This window comes from Drosophila miranda (assembly GCF_003369915.1).
Source record: "Drosophila miranda strain MSH22 chromosome Y unlocalized genomic scaffold, D.miranda_PacBio2.1 Contig_Y1_pilon, whole genome shotgun sequence".
Taxonomy (NCBI): domain Eukaryota; kingdom Metazoa; phylum Arthropoda; class Insecta; order Diptera; family Drosophilidae; genus Drosophila; species Drosophila miranda.
The window spans coordinates 14,373,408-14,395,862 of NW_022881603.1; the positions used below are offsets into that span (position 1 = coordinate 14,373,408).

General features: G+C 43.4%; 2 protein-coding genes across 2 annotated transcripts; one reads left to right on the forward strand and one right to left on the reverse strand.

Moving 5' to 3' along the window:
- The first annotated feature begins 11,695 nt into the window (after positions 1 to 11,695).
- On the forward strand, positions 11,696 to 13,750 carry LOC117191441. Its single transcript, XM_033396307.1, has 3 exons — positions 11,696 to 12,896; positions 13,172 to 13,252; positions 13,322 to 13,750. The coding sequence occupies exons 1-3, from the start codon at positions 12,362 to 12,364 to the stop codon at positions 13,501 to 13,503; spliced, it is 798 nt and encodes a 265-aa protein (XP_033252198.1). The 5' UTR covers positions 11,696 to 12,361; the 3' UTR covers positions 13,504 to 13,750.
- Positions 13,751 to 14,795: 1,045 nt separating this feature from the next.
- On the reverse strand, positions 14,796 to 15,594 carry LOC117190957. Its single transcript, XM_033395950.1, has 2 exons — positions 15,288 to 15,594; positions 14,796 to 15,217 (listed from the first exon to the last, which is right to left on the reverse strand). Exons 1-2 carry the CDS (start codon positions 15,461 to 15,463, stop codon positions 14,962 to 14,964), a joined length of 432 nt encoding a protein of 143 aa, XP_033251841.1. The 5' UTR covers positions 15,464 to 15,594; the 3' UTR covers positions 14,796 to 14,961.
- Positions 15,595 to 22,455: the final 6,861 nt, after the last annotated feature.

Genomic DNA, 22,455 nt, shown 5'->3' on the forward strand with positions numbered 1-22,455 from the left:
GCTAATGTTACTTTTGCTACGAGAACACTTTCTTGCGGAGGCATTAATATGCTGGGCTCCACACTTACGCACAAGCGCTCGTACAAATACCTGGGTGTTGTACTCGACAGGTCACTAAATTTCAAAACCCATACTACCATGGTTCGACAGTCTGTGATGGCGAAAGCGGGAAAGATGGCGTGGCTACTTGCACCAAGAAATAAGCTATCGCTGTACAGCAAAGTCACGATATACAAGTCCATCCTCAGCCCCATATGGAAATACGCACTTCAAGTTTACGGCATCGCGTCAAAAACCAACTTAAATAAAATTAGAGTTGCTCAGTCAAAAATTCTACGACGAATATGCAATGCTCCATGGTACATACGAAACAGCGACATCGAGAGGGACCTAAAGGTTCCCAAAGTGGGCGATGTTATACAATTACATGCAGCAAGGTACTTGCAACGACTTGGTGGTCACCCTAATGCGCTAGCCAGACGTCTAATTAACCCGCCAAGGAAAAGAAGACTCAAAAGGAGTCATCCACTGGATCTCCCTACTAGATCCCTCCTATAACATCTCATTAACTTTTTGTAAATATTCTAAATAATGTATGTACCTACTCCATATATGTAACATTAAGTTTAAGTATGTATCTCCTGTGATCAATTGTTTTTCCCCTTAAATGTAAAACTAGATTAAGTCGCCACGAAAGGTAGCAGTAAACTTGTTTACAATAAAATACAAATTTTCCACATGAAAAAAAAAAAAAAAAAAAAGATCCCTAATCTTGTTAGCTGCATGCCTAATTCAATATCCTCTATGTACTCTGTAAAATGTTGAAGGTTAAATATTAATATCTCTAGTTGCTTATTTCTATCATTATCCTTGCTTAATTTATTGACAACTTCTATGCCAGAATTTACTGCTTGGATTACTAAGTTTAATTCGTTAGCTTGAACACTGTGGCTAGCCAGATTGTTTATTTTCCCTTCTAATTCGACTTTATCATCTTGATCTAATGTTCCAAATAGATATTTATATACTGTGCCTACTGCATTTTTAAGGCCTCTTTTGTTTCTTTTGGCTATTTTGATGCCGTTGAATTCACGTTGCAATTTCTCGACTAAATATTGAACTTGGATTTCGTTATTAAATTTGGTTGCCTGTTCTAGTAAACTCTGATATGTTTCATCTGTTCTTGTTATATTAATTGTTAGATAATGGTATTCATAATTAATGGGTATGTTAATGGTATTTGTTTTGAATATGAGATATCCATTCCTTGAGTTGATGGGATCTATCTCTATATTCTGTCCGGAAGACTGTAGGACGGTGAACATTAGTAAGATTATAATCTTAATCATGTTGTAGCTCCGGATTCCCAGTACTCTCTTCGGGTACTCTGCAATTATCGTATTTACTTTTATTAGATTTTTTCTTTCTTTTGAATTTCGTTTTATAGTGGGTGATTTTCCTCCCTCTATTTTTCTCTTCAAAGTGCTTTTCGTCTACCTGCCTAATTTCCCCTGTTCTTTTGAACGGGTTGGTTGTTTTTGTTTTAACTAGGGGTGCATTCTTGAAGCGTGTGTCTACTTCAAAGTCGATTCTATCGTTATTCAAATGATTGATCTTCCTAACTTTATTCAGTTGAGTGTTATAATCTGGTAGTCCGGCGTACAGGAAGATATCAGCTGGGGATCTTTTTGTAGTATTATGAACCGTTTTATGGTTATAAGTGTATAGAATTAACTCGAATTTTGTGAGCTTGTTTTCTATGTTATCCTCACTTGAAATGATTCTTAATTTTTCATTGATCGTTTTATGTAGTCGTTCTACATCAGAAACTCCGTTTTTACTGGTGGTGATTTCGATTTTCACATTTTCCGCATTCAACCATGCTTGCAATGCTGCGCACATAAAGGTTGAATCTTTGCCGGCTTTAATTCCCTGTGGCTTGCTCATTTCGTTAAAGACTTTTATGATGGCTCTCTTGGTTTCTAACCAGTCGCGACTCTTAACTTCTACAAGGGTAGCGAATTTAGAATATACATCAATGCATGATAGGAATTGTTGATTGCCTACCAAATAGAAATCCATGACATACTTTTCTCTGATATTTTGTATTTCAGGGGTGATTTCGAAGGTTAGATTGGTGTTACGATGCTCAGTTTTAGCAACGTTGCACGTAGGACATTCATTGATAATATTTTGGATTAACTTTGATAATCGGGGTAGTAGAATTTTCCTTTAAACCAATTAGTGGTCTTTTCGATACCTGGGTGAAGTAGCTCTTTATGATTCTTCAATATTTGTTCTTTGAATTCGGAGTAGTTGGGAATATTTATGAGTTTGGTACTGGATTTAATCAGTTTAGTGAAGTGATTTGGACTGATTATCTCCAGGAATGCCCTTTGGAACAGTGGGAAGTCTACTTCGTTATGGAAATATAGTGCACTCTTTTTGGTACACACATATTCCTTTATTATATCTTTTGCTAATGATTCTGTCATTTCGGTATATGCGATTTTTATCAGTATCTTGTGGAAATAGTGGGATGTTTCTACCTTATCCTCATTACCTTTAATCAGTTCTATTTGCCTATTATAGTAATTGATTGGTCTCTCTGTAAGTGGAATATAATTTGTATTATCTTCTTGCGCGCTATGGACCGTTGCACAATCACTATTAATGGTTTCCCCGAGTAGGTTTTCGTTAATCTTTACTCTTGATAGCGCATCGGCTACATGGTTCTCCTTTCCGGGTAAATATTTTATTTTGAAGTCAAATTCATTTAATTTGATCTTCCATCGTTGTAGCTTCATATTTGGTTCCTTGAGGTTATTCAACCAAATCAAGGGTTTGTGATCACTTAATATCTCAAACGTTCTACCAAACAGGTATGATCTGAAATACTTAGTTGCCCAAACTATAGCTAGTAATTCCTTTTCTATTGCTGAATAATTGATTTCGTTTTCGTTTAAGGTTCTACTTGCATAGCAGATTGGTTTGTAATCTTGCGACAACACTGCTCCTAATGCAATGTTACTTGCATCGGTTGTTACCGTGAACATTTTGTTGAAATCTGGGAATGCGAGGATGGGGTCTGAGGTGATAAGTACTTTCAATTTTTCGAAGGCCTCGACGTATTTTTCCTCTGTTGGGTCTATGACTGCTCGTTTCTTTAATTTGAGTGTCATAGGTTTTGCTATATTAGCGAAGTTGGGAATGAATTTCCTATAGAATCCACATAAACCTATGAATGATTTTATTTTTGTGGTTGTATTGGGTATTGGGAAGTTTATTATGGCAGATATTTTCTTTGGATTAGGAACTATGCCGTTAGTTGTTACTACATGGCCTAGGAATTCCGTTTCTTTCTTCAGGAATTCACACTTATCCATTTGTAGCTTTAAGTTGGCGTCCCTCAACTTTCCAAATACTCTCCTTAGTGACAACAGGTGTTCTTCCAATGAAGTGGAAAATATAATGATGTCGTCTAAGTATACGAGGCAATCTTTGAAGATTAACTCTTCTAGCAGATTGTTCATACATCTTTGGAAGGTAGCGGGGGCAGTGGTTAGCCCAAAGGGCATACGAGTGAACTTGTAATGACCATGCTTCGTGGAGAAAGCTGTTTTTGGGATTGAGCTAGGTTCCATAGGAATTTGATGGAATCCCTTAGCTAAATCGATTGTTGTGAAATATTGGCACCTACCTAGTTTATCTAGTATTTCGTCCATTCTGGGTGTAGGAAATTTATCCTTTATTGTCACCTCGTTTAGACTTCTATAATCTACTACCATACGATATTTCTGCTTTCCTGTAGCATCTATTTTCTTTGGTATCATAGCGATGGGTGCACAATAGGGAGAGTTCGACTTACGAATGATTCCCTGTCTAATCATATCTTTGATTTGTTGTGTCACTTCTTGATCGTGTATTTGAGCATATTTATATGGTCGACGATATACAGGATCTTCGTGATGGGTTTTTATTTCGTGCTTTATAGTACTAGTGAAGGTCAAAATGTCACCTTCTTTATACTGCACGTCCTTAAATTCATAGAGAACTTTCTTTAGTTTCTCCTTTTCTTCGTCATTTAAATGTTCCAACCTTAGCTGGTTGCATTCCCTTAATTCATTCTCTAATGCGGAAGCGAAGTATTGCTCTCCTTCAGGAGATGGGTCAAGGCACTTAGGTGTAGATATATCTTCCTTTGAAGATGGCTTAACACCTTTGTGTGCGGTCTTGCCGACGGCAATTGCTTCTCCACTTTGGATGATTGGGTATGACCTTTCTCCTAACGTTACCGTTTCATTTCGGTAATCGATGACGGCTTTGCTGGCCATCAAATATTCTCTGCCTAAGAGAAAAATTATGAATATAAAATTTTTGTTTTGTCGGACAGTTTTTGGTTGCATCGCGTGTAATGCTCTGAGTCAGACGGACGGGTCCATTGATGGTATGGACGGTGAGGTTGTCGCTATCGACTTTGGAATCTGTATAGTTTTCTTTTATTATATTTATTGACGATCCCGAGTCCGCGATACCTCTTAATTTTTTATTATTTACGATTATTTCTATATATGGTCTTCCTCGATTTCTTCCAAAGCACTCTGCTGAAAATTTACATCCATTTTCATTTGTCCGCTTTGGCTTTCCCTAGATCGTTTGACTGGCTGATTTGGTGCACTGCTACCTGCCTGTGTCTGATTGATTTGATAGTTTGTGGGATTCTGGACTATGCCCTGGTTTAAGGAATTTCTAAATTCGTTAAATAACCCTTTATTATTTACGGCATTATTTCCTGAATTATTTCGATTCGATCCAAGATTATTTCTGGAAGTACTTGGGTTTTGATTGTTATAATCGTTACTACTATAGCGAGGGTAATAAGTTCCAACATTCCTACGATTGTTATTTCCGTTTCTTGAATGTTCGTGATTCTTGTTATCAGTTACGAAATTTTCGTAGATTCCTAACTCTTGAGCTGATTTTTCTAGATTAGCCATAGTAGAAATGTCTTTTTTTGCTAAAATGATGAATAGTTTATTGGGTAGAGCATCTTCTATGGTATGTCTGGTGGCATTTGCCAGAGCGTTTTTAAAGATTATCTTATTTTCTGGTCTAGTCTCCAGATTTAGTTTACTTACTATAACATTTGACTTAATTTCTAGTTCTTCTACGAACTTACGAATATTCCCATTGAATTTGGTGTCGTGTAATTGTTGTAGCAGCGTCTCGTATGGAGTGTGGTTGTTGAATTTGCTGATTAGGGCTGCTTTTAGATCGGTCCAGGTGTTGGGTTGAAGGCTTTGTGATAAAAGTTGTGCTCGTCCGCACAGTTGACCCTCAGTGGCTCCGTACATGATGCTTTGTTGCCGGATGTCTTCTGTTGAGTACAATTCGGAGATGTACTCGATCCTACTTATGAACGAGCTTAGGCGTTCTTGGCATCCGTCGTATGGTGGAATTTGCCTGATTGACTTCAAAGCTTGGTTCAGGTGTATTTCTGTTAGCGGCATGTTGATTTCTTTTTATTTATTTATTTTTTCTAATATTAATTGAGTTTCGTGTGTAGATTCTTTGGCGGATCTCTTTAGTATTAGCGTTACTTTTTCTCTGATCACTGTAGGTTATTACGCACTGTAACTGTCACTACGCCAATTGATCGTCTTAAAAAAAGGGATTCACTTTTAACTGAGATCCTACCAGCTGCGCCAATTAAATATGCGACACTTCAGTTTACGTTTTAAAAAAGGTTTTATTCTTCACTTAAACTTTAGCGTACATTTATTAGTTATTTCCCCGACGATGACTGAGGTCTGAAGTCTTGAACGGAATTAACTTTGAATGTGTGGACGTTGACATGCAATGACTGCATCCTTCAAGAGGCGATGCAGTTACTGCACCGTCAAGTGGCCCGTGTGACACCAGCAGAAGGCTGTTACGCGCGGATCCCAGGCAAAACGCAGCCCTCCTCCCGCCCAACCGACCGAGGGGCGCTGCCGCATGACGCGCGGTGCGTAGCCAAACCAAACGCGAACATGCAAGAAAGATAGCTATTAGACTAACATTCGAGGAAAATTAGTACTAAACTTACTAAGAAACTAAGCATGCAATCAAAGTACAAATACCACTACAGTTACTAATTAATAGAAAGGTGTGTAAGGATTAATAATTTAATAAGAGGAAGAGAATTAGTGGTGGATATAATATGGTAGAGGGAATTATAATCCGAGCATAAGACCCTAAACGGTTCGTGCAAGGAATAATTCGATCTACAAAGTGGAAGGAACAACGGTATAAAATTTCTAGTCAGTCTAATAGGAATCGTGAAGTTTATGCGGCTCAACAGATCAGGGCTGTCTATGTCACCCCTGATCAAGTTGTGCATAAATATCACACCAAGCATTTTTCTACGGTTAACTAAGGATGGGAGGTTTACTAATAGTAGTCTACTAGAGTAAGATGGGAGTCTTACACCCGCATCCCAGTTAAGGCCCCGCAGAGCAAAGAGTAAAAAGTTTTTCTGTACTGATTCTATACGGTCCTGGTGTACTTTGTACTGAGGGCACCATACACAGGAGCCGTATTCTAAGATCGGACGAACAAGCGAGGTATAGAGAGTCTTTGTTATATAGGGGTCGTCAAATTCCTTTGACCACCTCTTTATAAACCCAAGCACGCCCATGGCCTTATTTACCATTGGGGTCTAACATAACACCCAGATCATCCACCAGGGTAATTCTCTCAAGAGAACCACCAAATAGGGTGTAGGGAGCCAACAAAGGGCTAGAACGATGAAATGTCATAACTTTGCATTTCGAGGCATTAAGGTGTAACAAGTTTGCACAACACCATGACTGAAAGATATTGAGATCGGATTGCAAGCGAGAATGAAATGAAATGTCCTTGTACTGGACACAGAGTTTAACATCATCCGCATACATAAGTACTCGAGAGTATGTTAATACTGAAGGTAAGTCATTAATAAAGAGTGTGAAGAGTAAGGGGCCTAGATGGCTGCCTTGTGGTACTCCCGAAGAAACCTTTACTGAGAAAGAGAGGGAGTTTTTGAAGAGGACTCTTTGAGACCTAGAACAAAGATAGCTAGAAATCCATCTCAGGAGGTTGGGCGGAAACCCTAAAAGGTCAAGTTTATGCGCTAAAATGGAATGGTTTACAGAGTCGAATGCTTTACTAAAGTCGGTGTAAATAACATCCGTCTGTAAGTTACCTTGAAAGCCTTTAATAATGAAAGAGGTAAACTCTAACAAGTTCGTGGTGGTTGATCGCCGCCTTATAAATCCATGCTGAGTTGGAGATATAAGTGACTTGCAGAGATGTTGCAAGTGCGGAGTTAAAACCTTCTCAAACATTTTAGGAATAGCGGATAACTTTGCTATACCTCTATAATTTTTTGCATCAGACTTGCTACCTTTTTTATGGAGAGGAATTATAAACGATTCCTTCCAGATCGGGGGGAAGCAAGAAGAATCAATGGATAGGGTGAATAGTTTAAGCAAAGGTCCACACAGAGCCTCGGCACAGTACCTGAGTACACAACCTGGAACCCCGTCTGGACCCGGTGAAAACACCGGCTTAACTAGTCGAAGATCATGAAGTAGGGAACATTCATTTAACAAGGGACTGAAAATGCCGTTCGACCTCGGTAAACCGTATGGGTACGGATGACCAGAGTAGCTTTCCTCAGAATAGGTGGTTTGGAAGAATTGGGCAAAAAGATCGGCAATTGCCTGATCATTATTTGCCGACGTATTACAAAATGATAGCGAGGATGGGTGTGCGGACGTTCTACGCTTACTGTTTACGAAGCTGTAAAACTGTTTAGGGTCCTGAGAAAAACGTATCCTGCATCGAGATAGGTAGTTCTTATAGCATTGAGCATTAAGAACTGAAAAGTTTGACCGAGCTAATACATAGCGAGAGTGAGAAGTAGGAGAACCCACTTCTTGAAATTTTTTATAAAGTCTTGATTTTAAGTTTTTTAGACTGGATAACTCTTTGGTAAACCAAGGGGGTTTTCCAGATCTAGTCGGACAAGAAAGCGGGACACAAGAATCGAAAAATGTGCCAAGAGCATTGTAAAAAATGTTTGTGCCTTTTATGATATCAGTGCACAAGTACAAAGCGGACCAATCAAAATCCCTAATGAGGTTATTAAGCTTCGCAAACTCGGCTTTACGAAAGCAGCGGACACGTTCGGGCAGCCTACTCGACCGATCCAATACAGTTGGTCCTATATCTAGCGACACCTCGAAAGTAGGGTGGTAGGCGTCTTCAGGTATAGTGAGCGGAAGGGCTCGGGTTAACAACACTATGGTCGGATCCAATACAAAGCACAGATCAAGCAATCGACCCAAGGAATTTTTCACATGGTTGACTTGAGACAGGGATAGGTCAAGCAAGCCGTCAACAAACTCATGTCGTGACATGGGCACTAGGATACTAGACTCGTTTACCGAAGACCAAACAGTTCCTGGCAAGTTGAAGTCACCAAGAACTATCATACGATCTTTATCAGATAGCGAGGAAGAAACAGCGGTTAAAGCGGACAAGTGCTGCTCATAAATTGAAATATCCGAAGAAGGTGGGATATACGAGCAAGTAATGAATATAGCGAAAGCGGGAAGAATCAGTTTTACACACAGGAATTCCAGTTCCTGTTGAACTTGGACTGTGAAGTGTTCCGACGTGAAGTAAGAGTCCACTGCAATTAGAACCCCCCTGCCCGTCGAGACGAACGTTCCTTTCTAAAAGTTGTGTACCGACCTGCCAAAACCTCGGAACTAAGAATGTCCGGCTTTAACCAGGTTTCAGTAAACACAATAACGTGGGAAGCAAATGCAACACTATCCCGGAAAAGAATGCTGAGCTTACTACGCAAGCCTCTTACATTCTGATAGGTTACTAAAAGAGAAGTTAGTTTTTTGGAAAGGTGGAAGCAAGACGGGAAGTTGAGGAAGAGGAAGTTGAGGTTGAGGGTGGCACACTGGAAAGGTTTGGAAGGGATATGGGGGGCCTATTCTTCTTCTTAGCCTTAAACTCCTTCACCACCAAATGCTCCGGCCAAAATTTGGCGGAGCAAATGGTGTCAAATTGAGTTGGGGAGATGCTTATCTTAAACGAGGCTATCTCCCTGGCATAAGAGAAGTTAAATTTCTCCACCTTTAAACCCACGGCTTTTATTTTGCTTTGAATAAAAGCAATTACATCATTAGATGTGAGGTCAGGGGCCAGCCGTGAAACAAAAACTTGTCGTTTTGGTGGGACTCCCACCAGTGGTTTAGTCACCACAGGCCTAGTACCTGTGGTGGCAATATCCGGAGGTCCGGAACGTCTATTTACTGGTGGGATCGGTATAGACGGGACAACTAGCGAACTTGCGGACACCACGGACACGGACGCTGCAGACGTACTTGGCTGCACATTCTCCGAGGCGATGAATTCGGCTACCGAATCTGCGTCGCCAGCAGCTGTCGTTGCCCTTGGAGTGGCAAACGAGATCAACTGCTGCACACTTGGAGTGGTCGGAGTCAGTTTTTCGGCGGCGCACGGCTGAGTGACGGTTGGCAATTGCAGATCCCGCGGAGTGACCATTTTGCGCCTCGGAGACTCATTCAGCAGTTTTAAACCGCTAAACTGAGCCTCCATGGCTAGGAGCCGATCGTATTGGTTTTTAAAACCAACGGTCAGCTCCTTAAAGCCACTCCGCGTCTGCCTCATGAAAGCCACCATGTCTTTCTCCACCGCACGGCATGCCTCGCAACTGTAATGCAAGCCATTACGTTTGGCTATAGCATCACTCACGAGGCCAGAAAATCCAGCGCATTTTGCGTGCACTACGCTGTCGCAGAGCCAGCAGGGGACATTCGGCTGATCGTGGGTGATCTGCTTCTTACAGCTTTTTTTGGCACAGACCACAGCGTATTCCATTTTATTTTATTATTTATTTATAAATATACTATTATTTGCAAAACAAATTGGTATCAGACCAATGTGCCAGACAACGCTCAAAGCGGAATTGGTAAAAAAAAAGAGAGCAGAGTGGAGAGCGGTTATAGCGAGAGCTACTAAGCAGAGAGCGCTATTGCTCAGAAAGTTTAAATAGCGAGAGAGAAAGAACAGTTATTGAAGTTGAGGTGATAGCGAGAGAGTGATAAAACAACAAAAGCTACCAGACGAGAGCGGACTGCAATGCAATGTAATGCGTACTCACTCACTGCAACAACACAAACACAAGCACAAGCACAAGCCGACGCCGAAAAATAAAAAGTTAAATAATGTTTTAACACAAATCAAAAGGCATGCACTCGCGTAATAGAATAGGTTTCCAGATTGTTGTGTGGTTAGGAAGTATAATTAGAATTTAGTTAGGAAAACACCGGCTGTTTATTCAAAACAAAAGGAAAAAATGCGGAGCGCAAAACAAAAACACGTCTGATCACTACGAAAGATACGAAAGATTGAATTCTCCGACGGTGTCGCGATTGACGTTTGTCTTGAACAGAACTGAGTTGGCTTCTTAGATGCAGACTATTTATATTATGATGCTCGGTTTGGGATTCGGATTTGGATTCGGAGGCGTTGGCTTCGACTTCGGCTTCGGAGATGGAGTACGTGACTCGATCGGTATGTGGGAAAGGCGGCTTTTGATGAAAGGCTTCCGCTGCGTATGATCGGTGTTGCATTACTTGGGGGTGGCTGAGAATAGGGCCTCTGATTGGTCAGCTAGGATGGTGTGATTCTTGAGAATCGATTCGTAATTGATCTCTGAAGAGTGGCGTGATTCTGGTGCGGCTGGATTCTAGTGCGGCTGGATTCTAGGGCGGCATCTATTGTTTTATGTTCAACTTCCAGTTTAGGGTGTTTGTTTACATTGCCTGCAGTCGGCTGCGCGTGGTCCATTTCGAGCGTGAGATTGTTTATGAGGGTTCGAAGCTGAGGGTGTCGTATTGTTTATAGTATTGTGGGTGCAGGGTAATAGACATAGACAAGGGTATGCGGAGCATGGACTATAGATATGTCACTATATATTGTTCATGTAGTTATTGGGTATTCGCGCGGTATGTCGACAGGTTGAAGCAGGGGTGAAAACGTAACTAACTAACTCTATGCCTTATGATGCTTTTGCTGCCGTGAGCGCCGAGTGGATCGTGGATTGTGGATCCGACCGCCCCACCGAGCGCGCGAGAGCGAGTTGGGACCGGGGCGCACGGAGTTGGCACAGTGCCCGGAAATTGTTTACTGCTGGCCTGAACAGTGTAGTTATCGTGTAGTTATCGTGTAGTTAAAAAGGATGAAGAGGGTGGATCTACGAGAAGAATTTACAATCGTTAATATATTCCGCCATTTACATCAAGTAGTTTAACTATTGAAATATAGGGGGCTTAAGTGGGCTAAGTTCGGTTCTTCATCATACGAGACGCAAAAACCAATCAAAGTCAAGTATTTAATAAGCCAGTCAATTCATTAGCCAGTGATTGATTATTCGGATAAAATTATGTGGGCAGGCCTATGTACTATCTAGCTAGTAATATTCCACGGAATATCAAAATCGGGGAATATGTATAATAGAACTTGAATTCGTCAGTATATTTACGGTATATTTTTAAAATGAGACGGTAGATTTTGGTATATTTCTGAGGGTCGGTATATTTTAACGATAATTCCACAGTCACACTGCTGCTTACAGTTATTTGCCGCAAAATTTTTTAGGCTGCTGCCAGTGTTGTAATTTATAAAGTTTATAAGCAATAGATTTGAATGATATTTTTGAAATAGCTGCTCGAGAAAAATGTCGATAAAATGCACGCTAAATTAAACAACTTTAGGCGTCACTTGGATGTTTTGTACACAGATCTTCATCATCGTTGGGTGAACATGGCTAAAGCGGATCGTGAACTTATCGGTCTGCACGATGACATGCTAAGCAGCATGAATAGTTTCAATAAATGTGTAATCAAGTGTAACATGCACATCTAAACAGTCTCGAAACTTTGGTCGCCGACATCGCCGAACCTCTGCAGCGCAATGACTTCGTCACAAACACTAATAAAGATGGGATTGTAGTTGAAAATATCTTGAATGAACGTCCACACCGACGACCGATAATCCAACAAATGGCGGACTCCAAGCATATAATTCCAATTGATCAGTCGGCAGCGGTAGTGCGAGATGTAGAGTCAACACAGTGTCCAGCCAGGCCGGTTTCGGATAGTCTTTCGCTATCAACGCGTTCGAGTTGGTTGAATAAACCGGATGCAGAAGTCCCAAAGTCCCCATTACGTCCCCACAGCCCACTTCAGCACAGCCACAGGACACGGCCACTGTTTCCGCTAAAACAAAAACCATGCTGCCTGTTTCACCACGTAAACGTATCCTCGAGCCACCGAAATGCGGAAGAACAACATCCAGCAGTGAAATCTATCATCAGATCGTAAAGAACATAGCCGCCTTTCCAGAGGGAAGTGTGATAAAGGCTGAAATGATGCATCTAAACATAGCCGAAAAGTGTTTCTTTGTAGGCATGTGGGGTGCGGAGCCGCTGCAAAAGTTATTCGAGGGGAAATTACTTCTTAAGGAGTTGGACCAGCTTCCCAACTTTGGGGAGATATTTGCGGTGTACGATTGCCACGACGGGGTCATTCCACGTGTCACAATCAATGATTATGCGGATGAGGGTGGCTATGATGCCTATTTGATTGATTTCGGCGAGCATATACACATGACTGGCGACGAGAATATATTTGCCCTACCAGATGACATACGGCTGCTGCCGGCGGAGGCCATCAGATGCTTCTTCAAAGAAGGCGATGTCTCCCATATGACCGAGTTCCGATTGACAAGAGTGGCCTTGCGTGTTTTGGAAAAATGTGGTGGCGATTGAATAGTTGAACTGGCCGATGACAAGGCCAACAACAGTCGTCGCAGGAAGAGTCCTGTCAAATCAGCTGCAGCCGATTCTATTCAAGATCAATCCGTGCCAACCAAGACAAATGGGCCACAGTTAGGAGTGGCAGTCGATTCTAATGGAGTAGAGTCCGATTCCGCGGGTCCAACCTCAGCCAAGCCACAGGACCCACTGCTTAGCAAGGAAATCTGTTCTATTAAAGATCAGTCCACTTCCTCTTGCCCACCAGCAGAGCTCTTGGCAGTTGATTCCTACCCAGATCAGTCAAAAGCAGAAAAGAACAAGGAATCTGTGGGCATTACGATCCTAAGCTCAATGGCTGCTTCAAGGGTAAGTCTGTGCATAGAAAACAATCAAACTCCCAGGAAAAGTCTTCATAAAATTCATGTTTCCCCTTAGGTAGACACTGTCGCTTGTTGCATGAGTTATTTGCACCTCAGGGCGTCACCAAGGACTTGGAGGTGGAAGACGCTCTGCCGGAAACCGAGTTTGATGCGCCATTCCCAAAAAAATTTGGAAGCATTGTGGAAATGCAGTTTCATTGTGGATGGCTCTTCTCCTCTGGTATGGATCAAGAATGATGTCCTAGGGGCCAAGAGTCAGTTCAAGCAGAAACCGCATATGTTGGACATACTCAACGTGGAGGAAGACGTGGTGCTGGTTTTGGATTCGATTCCTTGGCGACAATGCCGATCTGGCCGAGCAACTGATGAAGCGCGGCTATGCACAGCCCGATGAGGAGGGTCGTAACCATATGATTCGGATCTTGATCTGTAAACGTATTTCCTTTTTTGTAATACGAAGTATAACATAGTCATTCATATAGCATTCCAATATTTCTTAATTAAATTTTTTAACACCCACAACACAATCGAACACAACGGAGACGGTGCTGGAGTAGTTCGGTTTTTAAGCAAACATTGACTATTGCCGTAGATTGAGAAAGACGGATATGCTTCCTGGCGGAGCCACCTATTTAGGCCCTTTTTAGATAACTTTGAATTACGAATCCCTTAGCTTTTTTTTAGTACCACATCCACACCGAATAAACAAAACATATGTATATGTTCAGGGGTATATTCCTCATTTCTCTCACACGTCAAGTCGCTTGATTAATGTTTTTCTTGGGACTCGCCCAATTGCCAAGGAAAGGCACAAAACGCAAAGCAAAGGCCAATGACAAGCAGCAGCAAAAGCCTCAAAACTAAAACAATAATAATAATTGCCTCTAATGTGCAAGCGCAAAAAAATCAAAGTAAACCGAGCTATTGTCGTGGTCTCGTCCTGGATCCGGTGCGGTGCGGGGTGCTAATAGATTATGCCGCAACGATTAGAAATGCAATAATTTACACCAGGCCGGGATCACATGCGTGTTTGGCTCGACCCGCACATGTGGGTGGGTGGGGACGAGAGCACATTGAGGACAGGTCCTCCGCTCTTTGGTCCTGGTGTTGACAATTTAAATGTTTCGGCCAAAAGGGTAATAGCTGAAGGCCCAAGGGTCGCGTCCCTCAGAGCTGGGATGAGCTTCGGACTGGACTGTGAATTGCAACAACTGACTAGAGTTGTAGGAACGAAATCTACCATGTACTCGTACTCCCTTAAGTGGACCTTGGACTCGCTCAATTTCCAGATTCTAATTACTTTCAGGAAGGAGAATAGTTTTGTTCCCATCGAAATAGATAGGCAGAGTCACCTGCTGTGTTCTACATGCCTCTATTCGCTATTGTGGCCAACCCCTGGCCATAATTAGGCGGCCAGTTAAGTGTCAAAAGGATGGCAGACCCCAATCCCCGATCCCAGACATATATTCCAAAGCATAATGATGATGACGATGATGGGCACTGAACCACCCCAAGCTCCATCTTTTTTGATTTGGTGGCCTTCTTAGCACGAATTTTACTACACTGATACAATTTCGATTGCTGTTTTGGTGGGTGTACGTTTGTCTGCTTATGTTGGAAGAAACTCAACTCATTTAACGAAACAAGAAGCGAAATAAATATATTTGGGGAGAGTTCAAAGCTCCCCGTCCATCCTTAGCAGCTGGACCCGCGCTGAGGGCAATTGCCAGTGCTGCTGGTGGAAGCCTCCGGGCTGCCACCGTGGAGCATCTGCAAGGCGGCAATGCGCTGCCATGTCTGGTTGAAGTGGCGCGCAGATCGGGAATTGGACAGCTTCGCAATAGGTCCCAGCGTGCGATACCCATTGCCAATGTAACGTACGAAGCCCTTGGCAGTGAGGTCCATGAGGGCTGTCTTCACCTGGGCTTCCAGATCGCCACAGGCGAATGGTCTGTCAGGGTGAAGGAATATTGTTTCGCTTACACATGTGCATTGTGAGATTATTGTGATGCATGTCTTACTCCTTTTTTAGCATCTCTATGATAGTAGCCTCCTGTATGCCATCGACGTAGCTGGGATGATCCTGAAAGACGCGCACCATGTCCATGATGTAGAGCGGCAAGTGGATATGATAAGCGTTGAAGGGCAGACTCGAAGTGCTCGGCACACAGTCGCTAATCGGGGCCTCGTCAGACATGTTGATTAGTCTCGTGGCAGTTCTATATTTATTCGTATTCTACAATATTTTTTCGCCTGTATCTCGGACAAGCAGAACGGGGCTTATACATATGTATATCACATGTATGTGAACCCATTTTAGGCAGGGGCTACTTAGTCATGCCTACTCGGAGTTGTGTTGCCTCAAATCCCAAGCGCTGTCATCCAATTAGAGGTGTCATTAACGGTTTGTCGGTGTCGAGGTCCCTTGTGCTCTCCAATTATTGACCCAGTAAAATAGAGTACAAATTGCAACAATTACATGTTCGGGGTTTTTTATTACTTGGTAATTTGCCCAATACTTATAGTAAAATAGTCTCTGTCCGAAGGGTTCTCTCCGTTCCCCCCATTTCATTAGTCGTAGTCCTTTGGATGGGAGGCAATTTATAGATTTCTCTACTAATTGTATTCCTAAAGACATATTTTCTATGCATAGTATAGTTTTTAAATATGTATGGCAAACCCGTTCTTCTATTAGATCAGACATGTCACCCCAGCACGCAATCCTCCTATTCCGTATTCCCGATTCCCCCCATTGTAAGGCGACGCGCCATAAAAGACATCGAATAATAGACATAACCCGGTCCCACGCCAGTCAAAGGGTTAACTGTGGCAAAACTTTTACCCACAGATAATAAATTAGCGCATACCTTACGAAATGTTATGAGGATGCGACTGTTTTGCCGTCTAACTTCCGGCTACGATGTGGTGCCCGGGGCTCAAACTGCCAATTAACCTTTACAAACAGGTGAAAGTTTCTCAACTGCACCGCACGGGACGAAATGTGATGGGATGGTATGGGGCACATGAACGGGTTGAACGAAGACTCGTGCGGGAAGACGGTAAAAGTAGCGTTCCGGGACTTCTACGCCAAGGCGGATTGTAACTTCTTAGATTATGTTTAAGTGAAACAATATGGAAAACCTTATATGAAGTCCTTGTAACCGGGCAGCAATATAAATGCCAGTCGGCGTGGAAGAGTGTCATGTATTTGACGAATAATTACCGTCAACATGGCGTAATTGGTTGAATCAGACGGGAGGGCGTTTTGGCTGGCTTAGGACTTAGCCGAGGTCCCCAACCAAATCGGCTGCCCGTGGTGGGGTTGCCAGGGGTATGCGGATGGGGTTGTGTGACAGGAACCTATAATTACCAGACCAGGCAGGTGGTCGCCAGACCAGGAATCCACCTTTTAGAGCTCCGCTTTCAGACACACCGCGGACGTTGCCGCGAACGGAAGTCCGAGGCGTATTTTTTTTATTTTTTATTTATTTTTTAAATTAACAATTTATCTGTTAATAAAGGTACTTAGTTACTAAAGGCGGAAAAAGATAAGTTAAAAGTTAGCTAAATTTAAATGATTATAAATATTGCATGCAATTAGTTTAAGAGACAGTTCAGGGGATAGGGTTTGACAGAAGGAGTTATAATTATGGCTTAAAACCCTAAAAGGTTCATGATCAGCTTAATTAGACCTACATATGGGTAGACGGATAGGCCTAAAAGTACGGGTAGGTCTAGATGGAACGGCCAAGTCAATCTGACCCAAGAGAGTTTGGGAGTAAACAGTCCCAAGAAGGAGCTTGTGCACGATCATTTGCATTTGGAAAGGTTCAGAAAAAGAAGATTAGTTGAACAGCACAATAGTAGTTCACTTAGATCAAGTTGAAGGCGTGTGTGCAAATACCAATCAGAGTAAGAAAGACAGATTTTGACATCATCAGCATACATTAGTGTAGTAGAGTATGTTATAACTTGAGGAAGGTCGTTCACAAATAAAACGAGGTGGAACGTTGTGAGTTGCTGCGGACACCGCAACTCTACGGTTATACCCGATACTAAGTCAGTGTGGCTCTCCTCCGGCAGACGCCGCTAATATTAAACGACACGACAAGGAGTGCGTGCGAGAGAGACAGAAAATCAGTCTGAGCGTGACGTCGGGTGCTGCGTAGCCAGTGCAAATTGATTTGTTCCTTTTGGCTAAAAAAATGATCTGATCTGATCCAGATTCAGCAATCTGATATATATGATCATTATCTATGATTCTGCGTTTTTAGTTTTCTCGTGTCCTCAATATTGTAGATGCAACAGATTTTCGTCCTTTGTGGGGGCGGAAAGGGGTAGGGCGAAATTTTGAGATATACGTTTTATAGTGAGATCTAACAGGAGTGCGGATACCAAATTTGGTTACTCTAGCCTTAATAGTCTCTGAGATTTGTGAATATCCCCAGATTTTAATCCTTTGCGGGGGCGGAATGGGGTGTGGCGAAATTTTGAAACAAACTCGTCTCGGTCCGATATATTAGGAGTGTGGATACCAAATTTGGTTGCTCTAGCTTTTATAGTCTCTGAGATCTAGGCGCTAATGTTTTACTCTAAGCAAAGCCGGCTATGCTACGTGTGTGTTAGAGAGAGACAGGGCGAGAAAAAATGAAATTGTTTTCTTGATTCTGGCTATAATAATTATACGATCTGGTTCAGATTTTGCACTCTAGAAGATATAGTCATCTTCTACGATTCTGCGTTTTTAGTTTTCTCGTATCGTCGAAATTGTGGATGCCACAGATTTTCGCCCTTTGTGGTGGCGGAAGTGGGCGAGGCAAAGTTTTGAAATATTCTTGTAGCAGTGACATATCACAGAAGTCTGGATCCAAAACATCGTTGCTCTCGCTCTTATAGTCTTTGAGCACTAGGCGCTGAAGGGGACGGACAGACGGACAGACGGACGGACGGACGGACGGACAGACGGACAGACAGACATGGCTCAATCGACTGGCTATTGATGCTGATCAAGAATATATATACTTTATGGGGTCGGAAACGATTCCTTTTGGACGTTACACACATCCACTTTTACCACAAAATCTAATATACCCCAATACTCATTTTGAGTATCGGGTATAAAAAGTTAAATAATTTTAAAAAGGAGTAAAAGTTATCTATAAAGTTTAAAACTGTCTCAACGAAGTTGTGTAGTTTATGTATTGGAATCGAGATATATATACAGGAATCTAATTAAATGTATTAATAGGTAAAAAACAAATCAAAATTGGAATCCAAATTTTAACATAAATTAATTTTAATTAATTAAATGTGTATGTTTGTAGGTTCAATCGGGCGGATCGAGATTCAATTATCCAACGGCGAGGTGTATGTTCCAGCTTAAACTCCTAGCAGTCGTCACAGAAAGGAAAGGCCGATGGGTTTCGTTGTGTATATATGTATATATATATTGTTCATGTAGTTATTGGGTATTCGCGCGGTATGTCGACAGGTTGAAGCGGGGGTGAAAACGTAACTAACTAACTCTATGCCTTATGATGCTTTTGCTGGATCCGAGCGCCCCTCCGAGCCCGCGAGAGCGAGTTGGGACCGGGGCGCACGGAGTTGGCACAGTGCGCGGAAATTGTTTACTGCTGGCCTGAACATCCTCCACCCCCCCCCCCCCCCCCCTTGCAGGATTGCAAAGTATAATGGGGTGGCCTATGGCTGGGCGTACGCACCGGACCCGATTCATCCAAAAAAAAAAACGCTCTGGACTTGACAAGGACGTCGACTCAGTGTCGCTCCCCGGTCGGATAGGCGTGAGGATGCGCAAAACGGGGGTTGCTCTTGAGGAATCTGTGGATGGCGCCGTGGGTCCTACGACGGGGCGGCTCGCGGGGAGACGAGTGTGTCGTTCGTCGTGAGCCGATGTAGATGGCGACGGTACAGTCGCGGCTGAGCGGGCTGGACGACGAGGGCGGCGTTTGGCATGGTTCGATTTAGATGGCGACGATGCTCCCGAGGCTGAGCGGGCTGGACGACGAGACGTGGGTACGTGGAGTAGCGTGTGGTTGTTCTTGCCGGAGTGTTGGTGAGCCAGGCAGTTCCCGCAATACTGGTTGATAAGGACAGCTCGGAGTCTCTCTTTGGGGCTCAGGAGAAGAAATTGGTGGTAGGTCCGTAGCGGATGGACTCCTTGGCAGATTCGGCAACGGTAGGAGCCAATTTCCCGAGCACGTCGGTTCTCCCGGGGGCGGTTGGCGCGGGGACGGGGGGCCATATCTGGGTGCGGAGAACTAAGTTGAAAAAAAGGCGTCGAAGACACATTAGTAACGATCTTGGAACGGGTGAGAGGAACATTTAAGACATTGGAAATTGCCGCCCGGTTACATAGTCTGGTGAGGATATGTTGATCTAAGGACGGATTCACCTTCGAGTTCAGGCTTGAATTCGGACCGGAGCGTAGAGCTTTCATACAGTGCATATTTTGGAAATATTTCCGTCGGTCAGGAGACCGTTCGAAAACTTCTGCGGAGGAAGCTGGAAGGAAATTGCTGTCGTAGAAAGACCCCGAGTCTTCTACCAGTGTGATAGGTCGTCTGGAAATTTGACTCGAGAACGATGAGATTTGATTCATCACCTGAGGCACTGGACCTGTGAGTACCCAGCCGAAAATGGTCTCCTGCCCGAGGAGAGAGCCACAGATGTTGGTCAGTGAGCCACTTAACTGAATGGACGGAAGGATATCCGCTCCAATCAGGACATCTATTTGTGAACTCTCATAGAACGTCGCATCCGCCCATGAGATGTTCGGCAGGTCTCTCAAGAACCCTTGCGAGATCGGATGCAATGGAATATTCGGAGATCTCTGGAGATCTTTTAGCGCTGCTGCTGACTCGGTACGGATTTGGGGCAGACTGAAAAGGATCTTCAGCTGGGCCTTGAGTATCAGCCTCTTGTTTTGGAAACGCTCACGGAGGGCGTTCCATGCGGACGCGAAACCCTCGTTCGTAAGTGGAGCCTGTGCCACTATGTCGTGGACTTCACCGCTGGTCTTTTTGTTGAGGTGGAACAGTTTTTCCACTGGAGCCAACCTTGGGTTTTCTATGTAGATGGCGGTGAACAGGTCTCGGAACGTGGGCCGCTGCTGGTAGTCCCCACTGAAAACTTCAGTGTCACATGGAGGAAGGCGGCAACCGCCGGAAGTCGGCACTTGAACGGCCAGTTGCGGCGTGTGAGGGACAGTCGGGGGCTCGAGCTGATCGTTCAGTTCGGCCAGGCATTCCGCGTAGACCGCGTAGCAGTCATCGTACATCTCTTGGACATCAGCTACACCCTCTGGATCCTCTTCCGCGATCGTCACCAAACAGGCCGCGAACTCCGCGTCCACCTTTGCCCACAGGCTTCGGAGTTGTTCTCGATTGACTTGGGAGAGCGAGCGGGTTGGTGTGCTAGCATCTGGAGCGCTGAGCTTCTGGTCGAAGCGGGTCAGTCTGCTTGCAGCCAAGGCAAACTTAGACTGTGCGGAACTGGCGGCCATAGTGCCAGGAGCCGTGCACCGTGAGCCCTGGACGTGGTCGGACCTCGCTCAGCTGGGGCCGGACGGGAAGATGTGGGCGTAGTGACTGAGCCGTTGGAGCTGGGTGGATGTGTCAAACTCAGCGAACTCACCCGCTTAAACTTCTTGCGAAATTTCTTCTCAACAGTGGGCATGTTTTGCTGATGGATCTGCGATAACGCGTATTAGAGTCGCAAAGGTAGGTGAGCGGAAATGGCGACGTGGAAGTTCAGAACTACGAACCGTGGATATGTGGTTTTGGTGGAATTTATTGCGAGTATTTAAATTATGGAAATAGTACACCGTGGCCGGAATATATATATATAAATACTACGATCAACAAACAAATGTCTAACCAAGAACGAAAATTGAGGATGCACGAGGTACCAATATACCAATGTATAGAGTCGGTTTAAAACAATATACTCTCGAAATGCAGGGTAGCGCGTCACTTGGCGTTCCGTTACGGTCAAGCGCGGCACCGAAAAATATTCTCCCAACAACTACAACGCAGGCAAACGGTGGAGAAGCGAAAGCGAAACGAAAAGAATGCACTGCTGCTGCTGCTTGTATGTGTGTATGTATGGCTGTAAGTGCTATGTACCGCGGCTTGGGTTGAAGAGATGTCAAACAACGGGTAAAACGGTGGATAACCGTTTTATATACAATATGTATATTATATACATGTAAGATAAATACATACATATGTATGTGCCGTATGTATGGATCGTAATTTTGTTGGTAGTGTAATTAGTTAAATAAGGAGGCGCAGTGATTTGTTATTTTATTTCCTTATAAAACCGACAAACTATGGAACGTTGAGCATGCACGGAATAAACAACAAAAATAATTGCAAGAATATGCCTTTATGTTTGTTGCCAGCCGCTTGGATTGCGTTGCGATGTGTACATATGTACATGTATGTATGTATGTAGCAACGAAAGCTCAGCTAGTAGAAGAGGTAAGAATATTATTTAGACTGGATCGGAAGCTGAACGCAGGAGTTAGCTCGGATCAAATTAAACCTTTGGAGAAGTAGGAGGCCACAACCGTTGGCAGAACGAGGTATGGTTTAATTTGGAGCTAGAGCGATAAATAAATACATATGTATATATGTATGTACATATGCCACGGGAACTCGGACTGGGATGGAAAACTCGCACAAAATCACTGCCCTGTTGTTAGGCACAATCGAAGAGTACTTATCTTGAACTTGGAGCGATCCGCCGATGCTGGCTGGGGTGAGCTTCTCCTTATGGGGAAGGCGAAGATCCGGCTCGAAGGACCAATGTTTGTAGTGGGGCGGATTGAGGTTCAATTATCCAACGGCGAGGTGTATGTTCCAGCTTAAGCTCCTAGCAGTCGTCACAGAAAGGAAAGGCCGATGGGTTTCGTTGTGTATATATATATAATTAAATATGCGACACTTCAGTTTACGTTTTAAAAAAGGTTTTATTCTTCACTTAAACTTTAGCGTACATTGATTAGTTATTTCCCCGACGATGACTGAGGTCTGAAGTCTTGAACGGAATTAACTTTGGTTGAATTCTCCGACGGTGTCGCGATTGACGTTTGTCTTGAACAGAACTGAGTTGGCTTCTTAGATGCAGACTATTTATATTATGATGCTCGGTTTGGGATTCGGATTT